This window comes from Phyllobates terribilis, unplaced genomic scaffold, assembly GCF_046119375.1.
Source record: "Phyllobates terribilis strain yellow unplaced genomic scaffold, ASM4611937v1 Scaffold_11__3_contigs__length_659146591, whole genome shotgun sequence".
Taxonomy (NCBI): Eukaryota; Metazoa; Chordata; class Amphibia; order Anura; family Dendrobatidae; genus Phyllobates; species Phyllobates terribilis.
Window position 1 is genome coordinate 338,006,330 of NW_027362771.1, and position 12,616 is coordinate 338,018,945.

At 46.7% G+C, this 12,616-nt stretch overlaps 1 protein-coding gene across 1 annotated transcript in view; it reads left to right on the forward strand.

Annotated features, from left to right (window-relative positions):
- Positions 1-12,616, forward strand: part of STRA6 (signaling receptor and transporter of retinol STRA6) — a 110,756-nt gene that overhangs the window by 62,115 nt on the left and 36,025 nt on the right. The window contains exons 10-12 of the mRNA XM_073652770.1: positions 2,173-2,234; positions 2,328-2,490; positions 12,178-12,253. Of these exons, the coding sequence (XP_073508871.1) occupies positions 2,173-2,234; positions 2,328-2,490; positions 12,178-12,253 (301 nt within the window). The remainder of the gene's footprint in view (positions 1-2,172; positions 2,235-2,327; positions 2,491-12,177; positions 12,254-12,616) is intronic.

A 12,616-nucleotide genomic window follows, 5' to 3' on the forward strand; every position in this document is an offset into this window, starting at 1 on the left:
CTGTCAATTCCAGTGAGTTTTGCATTGAAAACGTCAATTGGCGCTCCTTCCCTTCCGAACCCTGCCGTGCGGCCAAACAATGGCTTTCCCCCAAATATGAGGTATTGTCGTACTCAAGAGAAATTGCAAAACAACTTTTGGGGTCCAATTGCTCCTGGTACCTTCGTGAAAATAAAAATATTGCGGCAAAAAGATCATTTTTGTGGAAAAAAAATGTTTGTTTTTTTCACGGCTCTACGTCATAAACTTTTGCAAAACACTTTGGGGTTCAAAGTGCTCACCACACATCTAAATAAGTTCCTTAAGGGGTTTAGTTTTCAAAATGTGGTCATTTGTGTGGGGCTTCCACTGTTTAGGCACATTAGGGGCTCTCCAAACGCGACATGGGGTCCGCTGTCAATTCCAGCGAGTTTTACATGGAGAACATCAATTGGTGCTCCTTTCCTTCCAAGCCCTGCCGTGCGCCCAAACAATGGCTTTCCCCCACATATGAGGTATCGGCGTACTCAAGAGAAATTGTACAACAACTTTTGGGGTCCAATTTCTCCTGGTACCCTCGTGAAAATAAAAATATTGCGGCAAAAAGATAGTTTTTGTGGAAAAAAAATGTTTTTTTTTTTTACGGCTCTACGTCATAAACTTTTGCAAAACACTTGGGGGTTCAAAGTGCTCACCACACATCTAAATAAGTTCCTTAAGGGGTCTAGTTTCCAAAATGGGGTCACTTGTGGGGGGTTTCCACTGTTTAGGCACATCAGGGGCTCTTCAAATGTGACATGGGGTCCGCTGTCAATTCCAGTGAGTTTTGCATTGAAAACGTCAAATGGCGCTCCTTCCCTTCCGAGCCCTGCCGCGCGCCCAAACAATGGCTTTCCTCCACATATGAGGTATCGGCGTACTCAGGAGAATTTACACAACCAATTTCTCCTGATACGTTTGTGAAAATAAACAAATTGGGGTCTAAAATAAAATTTTAGTGAAAAAAAGTTATATGTTCATTTTTTCCTTTCACGTTCAATTAATTGGTGTGAAGCACATGAAGGGTTAATAAACTTTTTGAATGTGGTTTTGAGCACCTTGGGGGTGCAGTTTTTAGAATGGTGTCACTTTTGGGTATTTTCTGTCATAAAGGACCCTCAAAGTGACTTCAAATGTGATGGGTCCCTAAAAAAATGGTTTTGTAAATTTTATTGTAAAAATGAGAAATCGCTGGTCAACTTTTAACTCTTATAGCTCCCTAACCCAAAAAAATTTTGGTTCCAAAATTGTGCTGATGTAAAGTAGACACATTTGGGAAATGTTATTTATTAAGTATTTTGTGTGACATACTGTATATCTCTGATTTAAGGGCATGAAAATTCAAAGTTTGTAAATTGAAAATTGCAGGAACACAGGAACTATAGATGCAGATGGGTCCAACTGATAGACAGACTAACAAGACTGGTGCAGGTGGATACGGCTGATATATAGACTAGCCCGGGAAGTGCCGACTAGTCTGGCTGATATGCAGATTGGTTCGGCAGGTGCAGGCGGGCCCAGCAGATGTACTGATGGGCACTGCATGTGTGGACGGCAGATGTACGGCTGGCAGACGGGCATGGCTGATACACAAGCAGTCAGATGCTAGCGGGCACGGCTGATATACAGGCAGACAGATGAGCTGAAAGGTATACTGAAATATGTGCACTGGGGACCTGAGAAATAGCAAGCGTGTTTGAGAACAGACTACAACATTGCACAGGCACCTCCATGCAGGTGGAGGTGACTTAAATAGTAAGTGTCTCCTAGCCATTGGCTGGGGATACTTTAAGAAATTTGGGCGCGCGGCCACTTTAAGAAGAAGGCAGCATGCATGTGCACGTCCTAAACCCAGTGTCCGGGCATCTGAGTGCCGTGCACGCACCCTGGACAACAGCAGAGATGGAAGAAGAAGGAGGAGCCGGACGAGGGCAGCGGCGGTGAGTTAGTCTGCGTCCCTGCTGGGGGAGGGAGGCAGCGTGCAGGGACATCGGCACTGCACTTTGTCTCTACACTAAGCTGCATCTTACATTTGGTGTCAAAAACCCGGTGAAAGATTCCCTGTAATCTTTAAAAAATGTTTAGTAAAAAATTTGGAAAGAAGAAAAATTATTGGTTGTTTTCTGCTTCACCGAAGTTTTCTCTTTCCCACAGGTGTTCACTTATCACAAAGATCCTTGCTGTCAGTTACTGTATCTGTGTTATCTGTCTATCAGGTAAATTGTAGGGGATACACTTGGCTTAGGTGTTTGTAATTCTGGCGAGGAGGACTAACTTTGTAACTTTCCTTTCCTCCATGCAACCTACAGGTGGCGCTGCTTCTTCTGGCAGGTTTCCTCCCAACAGTACAAAAGATACGCAGCGCTATTGATGCAGAAGTTATACTCATGTTTGCTGGATTTGGAGTGACTGTTGATGAAGATAAGAAAAAAGCAGTGGACTACATTGTGTACTATATCTGGGCAGTGGAAGGTGAGAGACAATGCAGAATATTTATATGTTTTTAAATTCTGTTTTACATTTACTACATTTATTTTTTCTATATGCCACAATATGTTATTTTATGTAAAGAAAAAAAAAGCATAGCTCACTATTCTTCTCTATACAGAAGGACAAATTAAAAAAAAAGTGCATACTGATGACAAGTGTGACCAATGAAAAAAAGCCTTGGTAATATATACAGTGGGTCCGGAAGTATTCAGACCCCTTTAAATTTTTCACTCTTTGTTTCATTGCAGCCATTTGGTAAATTTTAAAAAGTTCATTTTTTTATCATTAAAGTACATCTCCACCCCATCTTGACTGAAAAAAAACAGAAATGTAGAAAATTTTGCAAATTTATTAAAAAAGAAAAACTGAAGTATCACATGGTCATAAGTATTCCGACCCTTTGCTCAGACACTCATATTTAATTCACATGCTGTCCATTCCAGCTGTGTTTAATTAAGCTGATAGGACTTGTTTTGGAAAGGCACACACCTGTCTATATAAGACCTCACAGCTCACAGTGTATGTCAGACCAAATGAGAATCATGAGCTCAAAGGAACTGCCCAAGGAGCTCAGAGACAGAATTCTGGCAAGGCACAGATCTGGCCAAGGTTACAAAATAATTTCTGCATTACTCAAGGTTTCTAAGAGCACAGTGGTCTCCATAATCCTTAAAGAAGTTTGGGACCACCAGAAGTCTTCCTAGACCTGGCCATCCAGCCAAACTGAGCAATCGTGGGAGAAGAGCCTTGGTGAGAGAGGTAAAGAAGAACCCCAAGATCACTGTGGCTGAGCTCCAGAGATGCAGTAGGGAGATGGGAGAAAGTTCCACAAAGTCAACCATCACTGCAGCCCTCCACCAGTCGGGACTTTATGGCTGAGTGACCCGACGGAAGCCTCTCCTCAGTGCAAGACATATGAAAGCTTGCATAGAGTTTGCTCAAAAACACATGAAGGACTCCCAGACCATGAGAAATAAAATTCTCTGGCCTGATGAGATGAAGATAGAACTTTTTGGTGATTATTCTAAGTGTGGAGAAAACCAGGCACTGCTCATCACCTGCTCAATACAATCCCAACAGTGAAACAAGGTGGTGGCAGCATCATGCTATGGGGGTGTTATTCAGCTGCAGGGACAGGACGACTGGTTGCAATTGAAGGAAACATGAATGTGGCCAAGTACAGAGATATCCTCGATGAAAACCTCTTCCAGGGTGCTCTGGACTTCAGACTTGGCCGAATTATCACCTTCCATCAAGACAATGACCCTAAGCACACAGCTGAAATAACAAAGGAGTGACTTCAGAACAGCTCTGTGACCATTCTTGACTGGCCCAGCCAGAGCCCTGACCCAATTGAGCATCTCTGGAGAGACCTGAAAATGGCAGTCCACCAACGTTCACCATCCAACCTGACGGAACTGGAGAGAATCTGCAAGGAAGAATGGCAGAGGATCCCCAAATCCAGGTGTGAAAAACTTGTTGCTTCATTCCCAAGAAGACTCATGGCTGTACTAGCTCAAAAGGTTGCTTCTTCTCAATTCTGAGCAAAGAGTCTGAATACTTATGGCCATGTGATATTTCAGTTTTTCTTTTTTAATAAATTTGCAAACATTTCTACATTTCTGTTTTTTTTTCAGTCAAGATGGGGTGCATAGTGTACTTTAATGAGAAAAAAAATGAACTTTTTTAGAATTTACCAAATAGCTGCAATGAAACAAAGAGTGAAAAATTTAAAGGGGTCTGAATACTTTCCGGACCCACTGTAGGAGGGGGGTAGAAAATGTGACTCTAATGTAGAAGGTCATTCTTTGCTTGCGAGCCAGAGACCAGATAATCTGAGCATAATTAGCCTAATTTACCAAATCCCCCTTCAAACCAGTGCTATAGTCCCCGTATTTGGTCTCATGTCGCTCATTATTCAAGTGGCTGCTGCAGCCAATCACTTTCCTCATTATGTACCATACATGACATTACATTGCCTGCTATTTGACAGCAAATGTAATAAAATCCTGGAAAATCCTGTTAATTTAGGTACTTTAGTTTTCCATAGGAAATATGTGCATGCTATATGTGATGCTAAAATCTGAGACAATGTAGCTGACATCACAAGGGCCTCCTATGATAGTAAAGGGGCAATTGAATCTGGTCCAGTAAAAATCATCTGTGGCAGGTTTCAGGCTTTCTGGAGGCCTTGGGAAGCCTTAAAGGTATGTGCAGCTGCCAAATTTTTCCAGACACAGCCACTTAAGGAAAACACTTTAGGTTTTGCCATGGTTCTAGCGGCGGCTCTTCTGTCAACGTCATTTAGTCTGTACTGTGACGTATAGAGAGTGGGCAACTTCCGAGAGAAGTCAAACCACCCGAAGAATGAGCATGTCTCTTCTTTTAACTGTTTCAGGCTTTCCGAACATTAAAGCAATTAAAAAAGTGGCATAACACGGAACTTGTTCACAGCAATGTTGTTCTGACATTGTTGTGCATTATGCTCATCTTATAGGGTGCACTTTCAGGTAGTTTCCAACCTAAAAAAACATTGTGTGCACATAGGCTTAGCATCTTACTCTGCTACTTTTTTATGTTGGTCTTTTTAACTCCAGTACCCCAAATGGCACTGAGAGAACGCTGGCTAAACACATTTGATAAAAGATAAACGTTATCTGATGTCGGAGGCATAAAAAGGCTATCTTCTACATATGGGGGCCGCTAGTCACTCCCCTGATAATAGATGTGGGATGAAAGATGGATCTATCATGTTAGAGTTTAACCTGCCGGATTCATTATTCACAAGGAAGACACTGTATACCAAAGGTTTACTTCCTACCATTCATTGAAATAACATAAACACTTAGCTTATGTTACACACACGCCGCTAGGTTCAGATAGGGGCAAGACGGGTTTCATGAATTCTTTGGAATCCTGGGGGAACCGTTTCTCAGGGTGACCATAGGCTGCAGCTTCTCCCAGGCACACAATAGATTCAATTGCTGACCAGACACATCTGACTAGAGTCTTCTTCAACAGTTTAACAGTGGAATTTAATCTGAAGCACGGCCAGTGCAATTCAGGGATATTACAGCAAAAATCTTCATTACACTACAGTCTGAGTTTCTTGAGCAACCGGCTCCAGTAACAATATGTGACATGCAGAAGTAGCGCTGTTGCTTTAAAAGCATCCAGCAACTAGAGGTGTTAACACAGTCACAGGAGACAGGGAGGGTTTTAGCAGAGCCCCAGGGGGATTGTGGTGAAGTTTTTTACTGTCTGGCTGGAGCCAAAGAGAAAGATGGATTGTGTGTTCTGTATCTCACAGAAGTGCCCCTGCAAGTGAAAATTATTCAAGTCAGGAGTGAAGCTAAGCACAGGTCAGGTAGAGTTCCTGAACTAGTAGTGCAGAGTATTGTCAGGCAGAAATATAAGGACTGGAAGAAATGGTGTCACAGGGATCATCTCACTCCGCAACCCCTCCCCGCCTCCTCCATCTCACTGTGCTGTAAAGAATGTTGTGTTCATTAATGTGCCTTTGCATTAGAACTGTGCTGTCCTGTACTACTGGGAAGACTGTGAACTGCTGTGCTACTAAGGAAACTGTTTGTCACTGGAGCCTGTTGCTCATAAGACTTAACTTGCACTGGCTGTGGCTTCTTATTAAATGCTACTGTTCTACTGTTTATGAGGACTCTTGTCAATTGTGTCTGGTCAACAAGTGAAACAACCTACCTGTCTTTGCCTGAGGGTCAACACCCCTGTGTGCCTGAGAGAAGCTGCATCACATGGTCTATGGTCGCCCTGAGTAACGTTTCCCCCAGGATTCCAAAGAATTCATTTAACCTGTCTCGCCCCTATCTGAAACTAGCAGCATGCGTGTAACAAATACAGTGGTTTCTTCACAAGGCACAGTATTACAGTCTCTTCAGTAGCATAATTCAGCATATATGAGATCTCTTAGCAGCACACTTCTATGCATACACAGCAGGCTTTTCCTTCTCAATGACTCACTAGTACACAGCATTCTTTATCCTGCATGGAGATGGAGGGGGGAGGGTTTGATGAGGGAGAAGATCCCTATGACAAGATTCCTTCCAGTCCTTATCTTCTTGCCCGATAATACTCCACACTGTTAGCTCATGGAGTTTATCTGACCTGTGTTTAGCTTCCCTCCTGACCTGAATTCTGTTCCCTTGTCTTCTGTGAGATACAAATCACACGCCACCTTTCTCTATGGCTCCAGAAAGAACAGTAAACAACTCCCCCACAATCCCCCTGGGGCTCTGTTAAACACTCCCTGTCTCCTGTGACTGTGTTAAACCCTCCAGTTGCTGGAAACTTTTGAAGCAACAGCACTACTTCTGCATGTCACACTAAGGCAAATAGGCATGTTTATCGTGGTGTGTATGGCCAACGCAAGATACTCAGGCTTCCTTAAGTCAGTTGTCCACCGTTTTTTATTTTTGTTTTTACAACCAGGTACCGCATGCGCTAAAAAAAAAATATATACTTACCTACCCACCCCCACTACTACTCCGCTGCCTGTACCCTCTATCAGTCTTTCTGCTTCCTCTTATATCGAGGGCGGCAATTTACCACTGCAGCCAATCAGTGTCCGCAGAGGTCAGGTCTCTCAGTGAGACGTAGGAAAAAAGCAAGCCAAGCTGTACAGTGTAGAAGAAATTTAGGCCTATAGAGGGGAGAGTCTAGCCTCACTTTTCTGAAAGTAAAAAGTGAGTATGGATCTAAGAGAAGTCAAAGTCCAAGCCATAGCAGGCTTGTTGGAGGTAGAGAATCTGTGAGTAGTGGTAGAATAAGGCTATGCCAATTATGTGCCCATTGATTTTGTGTGGATAGCAAGGAAAATCTCTGGGAGATGAAAACCACCACTAATATCAAACCAACATTGTGTGGAGCCGATCCATTGTGTCATCTTTGGGAGGTTGATGGAGAGTTTACTTGATGGAAAGAACACAGTGCTCTTGAGTACTGAGAGAGTGCGAGTACGGAGAGAGGCTCCATATTTCCAGTGGAACTTATTGCATCTTACCTGGACATAACAATTGTAAACACTTGTCGTACCAAAGACTGTTCTGAATTGTTCTGTTATTCGGGAGTCATCAAGCCTTAAACCCCTGTATCAGTAATAGACCCCACTGTTATTTGCACTAGAAATCTTCTGGTCATGAGATCATGTCCTGGCCTTAAAGGGCATTAGCAAATCATTGAGCTCAGCAGCTGTTCCTAGGTAGATGCCATAGGAGCTGAGCTCACTGATTGACTACAGCGGTGATGCGTACTGTTGATATGATGTCACCGCTGCAGCCAAAACATGGAAATCCAAGCAGTTGTGGGGAACCAGTATTTCTTTTATTTAGAAATAAAAATCAAACTCAATCCTTTTGTCTGCATGGAAGTTTGTCATTATTGCAACTCGGCGAGTGCTAATGTAGCGCCCCGAGGGTTCGGCCGCTACAGGGGTATTGCACCTCACCCAGAGGTGTGGTATTCCACTCCCGGGTAAGGAGGGACTGTGGAACAGGGCTCGTTTAGCTGCATGCATCACACACACCCCATTTCCGGGGGACAGCTCAACGGTGCTCCCACGAGACAGAAGTGCAGGCACGACAGCATCTGTCCCTGGCTGGAGTGGGGAGGGGGAAGCACACCCAGTGATGTAGGAGCAGGAGGGGACGGTTTCTGGGCATAGGTAGGAGCCCATTGGTTGCAAGTCACTTGGGCTCATACACAGGGAGGGAGGTATATAAGGTGGGCACCATCTTAGAAGTTCAGACAGTCAGAGGAGAGGAGTGAGAGAAGGAGCTCAGCCGGAGAGGGCTGACAGGGAGCGGTGGCTCAGCCAGGGCCTAGCTCCACGAGGCAGGCCTGGAGTGAAGGCCAGAGCCAGCAGAGAGGACAGAAACTGAAAGGAAAAGAAAGGAAAGAAGGAAAGGAACAGAACACCAAGAGAGGCCCAGAGACACGAAGGCAGAAGGAACCCCAAAGGCCCAGGAGATTGCAGGTGATGGGTTGGCAGAACAGGGTACCGGATCCCAAGTTGGTGGAGGCGACTAATCCTCAGCCAAGGACCGGTGGTCGCGATCATATCTTGGTGTGACCCCTCACTACACCTACTAGAAAGGCATACCACATAGGGTCAGGGCAGTGAGCACGAAGCCCTCCCAAGAGAAGGCCCGAGGCAGCTGGACAAAAGTAGTGTCCCTGGTGGGGCACGGCTAGAGAAAGGAATAGAAGGGAGTCCTGGGCCACACTCCGAAATTTCCTGGGGGTTGACCGAGCCCCTTGCCTGGTGGATGCAGCACGGCTCGGGCGGTCCTACCTGAACACAAGTGACCTGGATGAGAACTGTGAGTAAAGCATTTGAACTGCAACACCTTGTCTCTGTGCTTTCTCACCGCGTCAGCACTATTAGTACTGGGACGCCCGCATCATCACTCCCATTGAACCCGGGCGCAGTAAAGAGAGAGACGTCACAGGCCGGGATGCAAGGCCTAGTGCACCCGGGCGCCACTGCCTCACCAGCGCCCCCTACCTTGACTGCACCACTCCCGGGCACGACCAGCAGATGACCACCGGCCTGGTCGCAAGGCCGAGTGCCCCCGGGCGCTGCTCCCCGACTGGGGTCCCCTGCCATACCACCGCTGGGCGTGGACCTGTTTGCCCATCATACTGGTCCAGATGGACTGCCGCTGGAATGGCCGGCTGAACTGACCAGCGGTCAGGCCTGGAAAACCCAGCCCCCGCACGAGCCTCTGATACCGGCTCCGGAGCCCGTAGAGAACACCTCGCTCCCGCTGGAAGACGCCCAATTTGAGTGGGACCCCACTGGCGAAAATCTAATGGGGTTCCCCCAAGAAACCCGGGTGGACGCAGCCCGTCGCCTGGAGTCCTGCTGTCAGCAGCTGGCCATCTTCGAGAGAGAGCGGCAGCAGAGACGCATCAGGGAGGAGCGACTCCAAGCCCGAAGCGCGGAACAAAAGCGGAGGGCCCGCCAGGACTCCCAAGCCATTCGCTTTCCTCGAGCCACCGGGACCGTAGTAAAGTTCCAGCTGGGGCACGGCTGGGGCTTCATTAGAGACCCTGAGGCCGCAACCGACGTCTTCGTGACCAGGAGAGACGTTGAGAGTCACCTGCCAGAGGGACATCACGGACGTGACCTGTACCCCGGTGACGTGGTCACTTACACCCGGCACAAGGGCGCCAAAGGACTGTACGCCCTCCATGTCCACCGCTTGACTGAGGAGGAACTGCAGTACCGCCCAGACACTGAGTACCCAGAGGGTCCGGACGGATCCGAAGACTACCCGGAAGAGCAAGGAGCATCAGGAGGACACCGTTACCAGTGAACGGTAAAGTGGAACTGTAATAAGTTACCCGTCAGGGTATGAGGATTGTTGATGAGATTGTTTCCTGATAAAAGTTGCCCTCTAAATCCCGAAGTTATCTGGCTGGGGACTGAGAACAGCCATTCCCCCTTTTCTACCTGGCCGAGGACTGGGAACGGCCAATCCCCTGTAAATAGTTGCGCTTCTTAAAGCGCCCCCTACTGGTTTTATAAAAAGACTGCAACGTCTACCTCAGAACAAATTAATTGGACTGTTGCACCTTTAAGAAGAAGGAACACCTGGTCGCAAGTTGCACCGCGGCCAGAGCTCAAGAATGTGTTTTTGAAAAAAAAAAATTGTTTCACTTGAAAATGTTTTACATGAAAAGGTTTTATATGCTGCTAGAGTAATAATGCAAAATGTTTTATGTGATGTTTTATATGTCAAAAGAGTTCCGGTAGTTTTGACCATAGCTAGTGAAAGAAGAATGTTAAAGAAAAGAGAAAGTGTATCAGTAACGTTAAAAAGAGAAAAGTGCCTCCCATAAAGGGAGGGGTTAAATAGTTAGTGTCTTATATGCGAATGCATTCTAAAAATTTTGTATGTTTTAAATTGTTTTTATTCTTTTCCAGCCCGAGGACGTGCTGTGGTTTACCAGGGGGGAATGTAGCGCCCCGAGGGTTTGGCCGCTACAGGGGTATTGCACCTCACCCAGAGGTGTGGTATTCCACTCCCGGGTAAGGAGGGAGTGTGGAACAGGGCTCGTTTAGCTGCATGCATCACACACACCCCATTTCAGGGGGACAGCTCAACGGTGCTCCCACGAGACAGAAGTGCAGGCACGACAGCATCTGTCCCTGGCTGGAGTGGGGAGGGGGAAGCACACCCAGTGATGTAGGAGCAGGAGGGGACCGTTTCTGGGCATAGGTAGGAGCCCATTGGTTGCAAGTCACCTGGGCTCATACACAGAGAGGGAGGTATATAAGGTGGGCACCATCTTAGAAGTTCAGACAGTCAGAGGAGAGGAGTGAGAGAAGGAGCTCAGCCGGAGAGGGCTGACAGGGAGCGGTGGCTCAGCCAGGGCCCAGCTCCATGAGGCACGCCTGGAGTGAAGGCCAGAGCCAGCAGAGAGGACAGAAACTGAAAGGAAAAGAAAGGAAAGAAGGAAAGGAACAGAACACCAAGAGAGGCCCAGAGACACGAAGGCAGAAGGAACCCCAAAGGCCCAGGAGATTGCGGGTGACGGGTTGGCAGAACAGGGTACCGGATCCCAAGTTGGTGGAGGCGACTAATCCTCAGCCAAGGACCGGTGGTCGCGATCATATCTTGGTGCGACCCCTCACTACACCTACTAGAAAGGCATACCACATAGGGTCAGGGCAGTGAGCATGAAGCCCTCCCAAGAGAAGGCCCGAGGCAGCTGGACAAAAGTAGTGTCCCTGGTGGGGCACGGCCAGAGAAAGGAATAGAAGGGAGTCCTGGGCCACACTCCGAAATTACCTGGGGGTTGACCGAGCCCCTTGCCTGGTGGACGCAGCACGGCTCGGGCGGTCCTACCTGCGCACAAGTGACCTGGATGAGAACTGTGAGTAAAGCATTTGAACTGCAACACCTTGTCTCTGTGCTTTCTCACCGCGTCAGCACTATTAGTACTGAGACGCCCGCATCATCACTCCCATCATCCACATTCTCTGCCCTGGGGCTGCACTCCTCCCGTGGGGAGTCACACTACCTCAGCTGCATACCCCATCAGCCCCAGCGGTCTGTCTTGCAGCGGCGGTCCGCACTGACCGCAATCCATGGGTGGCGTAGTCAGACAATTAACTTAAAAACCCTATAAAGACTGCCACTGGTTTGACCACCCTGAGCCACGGGACCGGGTCGCCGCCACGGAGACTACAAACCCCAGCATCCCCCAGAGACCTGGTTCCGGGTAACTCACTACACGTGTACGCGGGGCCCAGGGGGCAAGTCACTTATATTGTCTATAATTTTACATAAACGTGCCTTTATACGGAGGTTACGTGTATCTCCATGAGACTGCAGTATTATAATAGTGACAGTATGCTTTTCAATTGATATTTGCAGCACATACATCCCTGTTATCTCACGCTTGGTAGAATTGTGAAATTTGATAGCACACACTACCTACATTCTACTTTCTGCCCAATTTTTTGAGGACTTCCCTATGTAAATAATTTCTTAAGAATAGTCAAGTGTACTTATTGGTTGTTATAAGGATTGTAATAAGTAGCAGTGATTTTTGTTATAATCAGAGAATTGCAGAAAAAGTATCTTTGTGAGTAAATTTGCCATTTATGCATTTTCTCCCCTACAGTTTGTTACATTGCTGCCCTGGTATTGTCCTGTGCTGTTACAATAGCAATGCTGCTGCGATCGCTGGTTCAACACAGGTGAGGGTTCACTTTTTTCCAGATACAGCACCACTCTTGTTCTGGTATTGAAAGCTTCCCACCATATCCTTGAATGGACAGAAATTAATATTGATTTTTCCGGAGTCAAGTTGTTTAAAGGGAATGGTTTCTGCTATGTAATCTGATAGCAGCATGATGACTCTAATTCTAGTGATGTGCCAAATACTGTTCTGCTTTCTGCCATTTTGATACAATAACTCTTTTATCTGTTGCAGATCCAGCAGTGCTCAAATGCTGAGCTGTGTATAACCTCGCCCACACCATAGATTGACAGAAAGCTGCTAATCAGTGGTGGGGGTGTGGCTATACAGAGCAGTTGACTAGGAGGCATGAGACACCTAG